This window comes from Fibroporia radiculosa, assembly GCF_000313525.1.
Source record: "Fibroporia radiculosa TFFH 294 genomic supercontigs, scaffold55775, whole genome shotgun sequence".
Classification (NCBI taxonomy): Eukaryota; Fungi; Basidiomycota; class Agaricomycetes; order Polyporales; family Fibroporiaceae; genus Fibroporia; species Fibroporia radiculosa.
In genome coordinates, this window is record NW_012133113.1 from 490 (window position 1) to 8,175 (window position 7,686).

At 46.3% G+C, this 7,686-nt stretch overlaps 2 protein-coding genes across 2 annotated transcripts; one reads left to right on the plus strand and one right to left on the minus strand.

The window, feature by feature from the left end:
- Nucleotides 1-223: 223 nt before the first annotated feature.
- Nucleotides 224-2,193, minus strand: FIBRA_09496 (uncharacterized protein; the record flags this gene model as incomplete). The annotated part of the gene is made up of 18 exons (XM_012321789.1): nucleotides 224-304; nucleotides 367-469; nucleotides 526-550; nucleotides 601-664; nucleotides 720-747; nucleotides 794-853; nucleotides 914-1,014; nucleotides 1,079-1,120; nucleotides 1,189-1,204; nucleotides 1,272-1,283; nucleotides 1,336-1,360; nucleotides 1,411-1,445; nucleotides 1,499-1,524; nucleotides 1,592-1,600; nucleotides 1,661-1,678; nucleotides 1,742-1,751; nucleotides 1,808-1,898; nucleotides 1,971-2,193. 18 exons carry the CDS (start codon nucleotides 2,191-2,193, stop codon nucleotides 224-226), a joined length of 969 nt encoding a protein of 322 aa, XP_012177179.1.
- Nucleotides 2,194-4,685: 2,492 nt separating this feature from the next.
- Nucleotides 4,686-6,945, plus strand: FIBRA_09497 (uncharacterized protein; the record flags this gene model as incomplete). The annotated part of the gene is made up of 13 exons (XM_012321790.1): nucleotides 4,686-4,927; nucleotides 5,001-5,281; nucleotides 5,336-5,463; nucleotides 5,520-5,570; nucleotides 5,621-5,781; nucleotides 5,838-5,858; nucleotides 5,920-6,002; nucleotides 6,054-6,173; nucleotides 6,229-6,242; nucleotides 6,303-6,500; nucleotides 6,556-6,604; nucleotides 6,673-6,740; nucleotides 6,808-6,945. 13 exons carry the CDS (start codon nucleotides 4,686-4,688, stop codon nucleotides 6,943-6,945), a joined length of 1,554 nt encoding a protein of 517 aa, XP_012177180.1.
- Nucleotides 6,946-7,686: the final 741 nt, after the last annotated feature.

A 7,686-nucleotide genomic window follows, 5' to 3' on the forward strand; every position in this document is an offset into this window, starting at 1 on the left:
CACCTGAATTACACCTGAGTATCACCTGGTGCACAACAGAATATGCTGAACTGCTTGATATCCTAGCATTCCTGGAACTACTTGGTTTCAGGTGGTTTTAGGTGGTTTCAGATCAACAACATTTTACTGATGTTATCCCCAGGCACAATGCAAATCTCATTCATGTCAAATCAAGACCAATTGAAACTATCAAGGCTACAATAACAGTATCCAGTACACCATGCTAATCCTTTCCGCTCGTGCTACTCTTGCTTAAATCATGGTCGGTAATCTCTGTCGTATCACGGAATATCTCAATGTTTTGCTAATTCAACATCATTGATAATAAGGGACTTATCACGAACCAATAGAAAAGATTGCACGTACTGATCTAGACAATCCACGGCTCACGTTATGAAGCCCGATCTCGACGAGATTGGAAGAATGTTGTCGTCCAGCTTTGAGGCCAAGGTCCTGTCGTGCGTTCAGCCTGGAAGAAGGTCAAGCATCAATAATGTAGGCCAAGCTACAGGAAAGACGCCACACATAGCGATCAGCGAGTTCGCATAAACTTTTGCAGCGTGTCAGTGAAGAAAACAGCTAGATCTGAAGAATGCGTACGTTTGCTCTGAACATCCACCAATCCAGCGAAGAGCAGACTACTCTTCAAGGCTGGTGCCCAAAACTATATACAACATGCGTAAGCAGAGGAAGCACACGACTTCAACAAGAGCTCATACCGTTACAATGATTGCTATTGTAACACACCTCCGCGGATGTGAGCTGTACACACGTAGACTCGAACTCGACTTACATCGTCAAAGCACCAGTGTTGATAATGTAAGCCATCAGCTTCCGAACCAGAGTATCTGTTCTAATAAATAGGAAAGGTAGTTCAGATGCTAATCCAGAAAAAAATGCAGTTACTGCTCACGCCAGGTAGCCTGTACGGCTAGTCCAGAGATAATAAATCTGGCTGAGAGCGATGAGTGCGTCTAGAACCCCTGAAGACCCTGTAAAAAATGTAGCTACAATCTGCCGCAGAGACGAGACAGCTGTCAGCAATCGTTATGATATCAAATTCAATTATACGACACACCAACGCTACATTTAATTCTCTGAACTCAGCCCAGGTGCCAAGCTTTAAACTAATGAAAATAAGGTCAAACGCTGGAAAAATAGTTTGAATATGACTGGTAGGTGACATACAGGTAGCTCGCTGTTGCTACAACAAAAATGAGAATATAAAATTAGAACATGAAACATGATCGCGGCTATGATTATACTCTTACCCAACCCGAACACTTAAATAAGAACCATGAGATTCGCGGCCAAGTCAGTAATAATCGCACACACCGATGCGCATGAAGAGCAAGATAGACTTTGCGATATTCAAACTCAAATAGGCTCAACTACGGGAACAAGACTTACCAGTATGGGGATCAGCACCATAGATCTTCTGCTCACTGCAAAAACATATGAAAACAATTAGTACATATGAAACTGTGCGGTTACGCACATATCCAGGTACGCCAAATCAAAAAGCTAAGCAAGTTAAATACGAGACACTGCCAGGGAAAACGTTAAGATCCCACCTCTGAACCAAGCCTACGATGAGGACCTGCGCTCGAAATCGAATATTAAGTACACAATTGGACCGATTCTATAACAATAAACTTACCTCCACGAGAATTTTAGCCTACATGCCGAATATGCTTTACTATTTCGAAATAACTCAAGATCGTAAAATGTCTGAACGTACCCCGGCACTCCTAGAGCGAAACTCACACGTGAAACCAGGAAATGAGAAGACAAAAACACGGCTTACCAGAAAATTTGAAATTCGCCTTCAATGTTCCCAAAGTCGACGATCGTGTAGTGATAACTTATGTCCATGCAAAACAGTGTGTGCACAGTCTCTAAACACCTTCAAAATAACACAGTATGGTGGGGAAAATGCTTCGCGACTAAAGCCAAGGGTCTTACCATACGGATGCGACTAAGGAGCGAAGTAATTTCGAGTCGTCCTGTGATCTCCACCAAAAAAAATATGTCTGTGCGGTGATAATCCCATACAGACTTGGCATCAATGCATCGCGAGTAAGGCAGGATAAGTAGGAGGGACAGAGTAGGAACGTACAGGATAGCGATATCTATGCAGACTGTAAAAGGGCCCATGAGCTCTTCGATAGATGGTGGGGCGATGGCAGGCATCTTGGATCCGGACTGGCTTTGCGAACGTGAGATGTAGCACTAGAGAGCAGGATTTGAAACGGCTCTGCAAGACTCACCGCAACAAGTCTTCACTAAAATCTATCTTCCTCAGGCTCTTCCTCATCCTCCTCCTCCTTTTATAGATGTATCGAAGACTGTGGCGCTGTTTGTTACAACAACGCCATCTTCTTTCTGATATGTTGGCCATAGATGACAGATGTGCTTGCATCACAGTATTGATAGAAGCACTAACTTGAAGTACGGCAGCTGCCAGACCAGGCTCAGGAGAATCAGAGTATCGGTATCGGTATCCACCCGGCGACGTTGGTGCTGTCAGTGATTCTGATTCAGTACTGGCGCCTTGAGTGATGCGTGAAGCACAAACTGAAATCAGTAGCAAAGATCCAGTACTAATAGGTTCGAACAAGCGTGGGGTTACCCCCAGTGCTCACAGCGTCACGGCGGCCTGCTGTCTCTCCTCCTAAGTCAGCTTCCTCTACGGGCAGTGTTCGATCCAGCTATCCTTATCTTATTTACGCTATGTTTTGCACTTCACCAGGAGGAGATGAACGCCTGCGGTGATCCGTTGAGGCCCATGGCCAACCACGGCCCCACACACGCGGACTGTCACGCGTACCGCAACGGATGCGATAGCCTGGGAGCGCGGAGAGCCACCGCCTCGATCATCCGATTATTAGTACCAGCTCTTCCGACACTTCCGAATACAGACGCAAGAGCTTGCACATCACAGCACAGAAGTCCCAAGTAGTGAACCGTGGTAGAGCCGAGACAGTATGCGTCGAACGAGAGCAGGCGGGGGCCGCAAGGCAAAAGCTAAGCGCAAGGGCGGCTGAAGTGCAGCCCACACCGCACACAGGACGGGACCATTTGCGACAGGTGTTTTGTTGTAATCGATGTAGCAGAGTAAGCTGCCGTCGAATGTTCTTTATCAGATTTTGAACATTTAATTAAATATGTAGTAGTGACAAATGAAGCAGCATAAACACTGTTCAGCAGACTCACCTGCCCGGGTCAGACCCGGTCAATATCATCACTGCCTGGATTCAATGGGGGTCAGACCCATTGACCCGGGTCAAGAAGTTAGAGTCAATGCGTGACCAGCGACAGACCCCAAGGTCTCGGTTTACTTGCGAACGGTCTCCGCGTTGCAATGATATTCATGAGACAATTCGTCATATGACTTGTGCCGTCACACATTGTCTATTGACCCTTAAATATTGACGGGGTCAGACCCAGCTCAGACCCCCTTTGACCCTGTTGACCTCGCAACGGGTCAAAGGGTCACAATCACTAGCCCTAACATCACTGATTATCCAGGTGCATTTCAGGCCCAGGTCCTGAAATTTGCAGATTCAATCAGATCCAATCAGGCGCCATCAGCAGATTGATTCCGTTTTGCTGATGAGTCCCCTCCTGCGGTTTCCTCCCATGACACTGGTATGAGAAAACGAAGAAACCTTTTGATGATGACTGTCAATGTGTCAAAACTTGTGCATCTCATGAATGCATCCTCTATTTCCCTTCGTGCCCTGCCACGCCCTGCCACTGCCTGGAACAATTCAATGTTCTCGGCCATGAGGACTCTGTTGCCGGACTGTCACCATCTTTTGGTTTCATCCCCATTTCGGCCCACTCTCGACTATACAAGTGACTGGTCTTATCTAACTGTTACTGTCCGTTTCATCCGCACATAAGATATAAGTACCTAGAGGAGTCTCACCTACTATCGTCACACTGTGACTTATCGTGACTATCGTGGAGAACGGCCGGAAAGGCAGGCTCCTGCCCATCCGATCTCCGGGAGGAGAGGGACTTCATCCCACCAGCAGATTCTTTCAGTCACATCCCTTCAGCCACATATTACGTGAACACGTGATTTTTTCAAACTCCACAATTGCGGCATCGGTGCGTCTGTATGTGTTTGGTACCGTACGGTCCGTCGTGTGTTTGGGTGACTGAGAACAATATTCCATTTGCTCGTAACGACTGGGAAAGCTTGATCGATTGGGGTTTCTCCGGACCTCAGGCTGTATCTTCCTCCATAGCCCGACCGTCAACATGATCACGCAATGTGTGTGCGTGGGACAACCATGCCCGAAACTCTCCTCACATGGACATCCGTTCTCCTTCAACTTGGAAACGAGTCAACAAATAGTGAGCGCGAGAAGGACGCGCTGCCTTTCACAGGTAGCCACCAGTCGAGACATAGCAGAAATGGTCGCTCCACTACTGGATCAGGACGTTGGGGTGCGAAAAATGCTTGTACGACCGCAATACGACTGCTCCTACTTATCAAGAGGTCTAGTGAATTTCACAGAGGCTGACAAAAGGTTGAAGCTTCTGACTTTACGGATTACTCCGTATTAGTATCTGTAGCATTTTTGCTAATATATTCTCTTCCTCCGTGATGGAGCGCGCGAGATCTATCTTTGAGATACAATTATAGCAGTGGGATGATCATGCGGCCCTCAATGGGTCCCCATTCCGGGGAGTGGGGATGGTCTGCCCATGAACGGTATCCCCCTTTTAATCCAATTGTCCCCTTTGACAGTCACGGCGAGTCACGTAGTGATAAGTCAGCAGAAACTGCTCGGGATTATCTATATCTTACCACAGTTCCTGTTCTCCAACGAGCCGTGATCCCCAATCGGCGCATTCATCAACAGCCTGTGATCAGTGGAATGTTCACCAATGGTCCTGAATACGAAGGGAGGTATGTAAAGTCGCATTCGTCTAGGGCATACACGATGCAATTTACATCCGACATGATTGGCCCTCGTCGACAGACTGGGCAAGCCGTTTGCTCCTCCTCCGATCACCTTAAAGGAGATCTACGATGCGGTGCCAAAACATCTTCTCCGCAAGAACTTATTGACCTCGACGTACTACTGTGTTCGAGACATTGGCTGCTGCATTATACTCTTCTGTTTTGCCTCCGCGATCGAATGCATCGTCGACGACTATATCTCTCTGATCGTAGGCGGAGAAGTGAAATTAATGAAGATAACTTTGTGGGTCGTGTATTGGTGGTGGCAAGGTCTTGTATTTGCAAGCTTCTTCTTCCTTGGTGAGTGCTTTCAAACACAATTTACATCGAAGCGAGAATGAGATTGGTCATCAGGACACGAGGTGCAACTGTATGCGTCTGTGTGTACGTGCGGCTTTGCTTACGCCTTCAACAAGCTCGGTCATCAAGGATTGTACGAATCTCAATATGTGAATGACACGTTGGGTTTCTTGTTTCACTCCGTGCGTCAATCATCTACGCCAACATCTATCGATGCCGTGTGCTTATTACATTCTAGTTCATCCTATCGCCGTTCTTTGCTTGGAAAGCAAGTCATAACGCGCACCACGTCAGTTCTACTCAAATGTTCTGAGGATTTCCCTCATGAGACATTTATAGCGCGCTGTCGCGTCTATCGAGCGAGATGAGAATTATGTCCCATATGAGCGGAGCGAGTATAATCTTCCACCACGGGCACAAACGAGCAGCATAGACTACTCAGAGATATTCGACGAGACGCCCGTCTTTACTTTCTTGAAACTTTTTGCCGTACTGCTCACGTGAGTGCTCGCCCCGTACTGGAGTGTTTTCGTTCTTCTCACACTGAGCATGACAGTGGGTGGTGGATGTATCTTGGGTACGCCCAATTCATCTGTTAGTAGTCGACAGCTTACGCTTTACTTACTGTCTTCCCGAAGCGCGAACTTCCTGGGCTCGAGACGACATCCCAATGGGACCAACCATTTCTCTCCGTACGCCCCAATATTCCGCCCTCATGAGCGTATGTTTATATCAGTTTGAATGAGAGTGAAGAGTAGACATGATCTATCAGGCACGGGGATCATACTGTCCGACATTGGAATCCTTGTGATGTGCTTCGCATTGTGCTACGCCATGGCGGTGCACGGTTTCAAGACAGTCATGGCCTACTATTTCATTCCTTACATGGTGCGTGAGACACAAGTTCTAGCTCTTGCGTTGATTGAATCATGATCAACTTGGTCCAGTTGTGCAATCACTGGTGCGCATTGTTTTCTAGAGTGGTAAAGCACGCACTGACCATTGTAATTTGGCGCAACAGGATCGGTATGTTTGGAAATTGTCTCGATGTTTTAACCCCTCGTCGACATCAATCGCCCTAGTCATGGTGACATTCCTGCAACATTCAGATCCTACGGTCCCGCATTATCACCAGGAGCAGTGGACGTGGATTCGGGGGGCGGCTGCGACCATTGACCGCCCACTTCTCGGCTGGATGGGGCGATTTTTCTTACACAACGTGCGTCGTACTTGATATGCAATTCAGGATGCATTCTGAGGGTAGCAACTGACAGGCATCGCATGACCATGTGGCTCATCACTACTTCTCATACGCACCATTCTGTGAGCGCCTTCGCGTTTCTATAGCTTATCCTAGCGTTTCATATGCAAATTTATCAATTCCACCACAGATAACCTACCCGAGATCACCAAGTACATCAGCGGCGTGCTGAAAGAACATTACGTCTATGACTCGACAGTGCGTACTAGTACTCGAGTGCATCGGCCATGCACCTGCTGACTAGCTGCTTGGTGCTGGGATGCAGAACACGTTCTATGCCCTTTATCGGTCGTTCACGCAATGTGTATTCGTAGAAGATGAAGACTCTATTGCATTTTATAGGGACAAGCATGGGAACGCGGTGCGTCAGGTAGAAGAGTGCTTGAATGTATTTGTTGAGTAGTGTGGAGTATCATGGGCCATCAGCAAAATCCCAACTTTACTTAATACTCCTTGTCTGTATTTACAACTGTGACTTCACTCATGAGACACCCAAGACTGTGTTCTTGGGTCAAGTAAAATCTACTTGCTCTAAGTGAAATCAAGTACATTTCTGTTGTTGAGATTTGTCTTAGGCTTTTTGTAGTCTTCAAGACAGAATTTAAGCCATGAAAGTAGATTCTAATCACAAAAAGAATACATAAAATCACTTCAAACATACTAAATATTCACTTAATACAGGATTTTGAAGAGAGAAAAAAAAGTATATTCAAGTTCATCTTGTTGAACGAATAGTAAATGCACCTACAAGTTCTACGTACAGAACCACTACAAATGGTTCATAGACTGTTAAGGGACCTAATGACTGAGGATCATGTTAAGGGACCTAATGACTGAGGATCAGGAGTTCAACTGGTTAACTGTTGCTAGAACTTATACACGCTAATGTCCTACACTTAGACTAGACTGGTAAACTGAGCTGCTGTAACTAACAGTGGTTTGAGAGCATATACTGGTTGAAGCTAGGCTTCAGACTGAGACTTGAATAGACAACTGAGTCTATTACTAGAGACATCCCTATGAAGTGTATGTAGGGAACAAGAGGACAAAACTAAAGTATAGTAGCAAAAGCAGTGCTACTTAAATAGGGCAAGTGCAAATAGAGTTTAATAAGTATGAAACACTGAGTTGGATCAGTGATGTA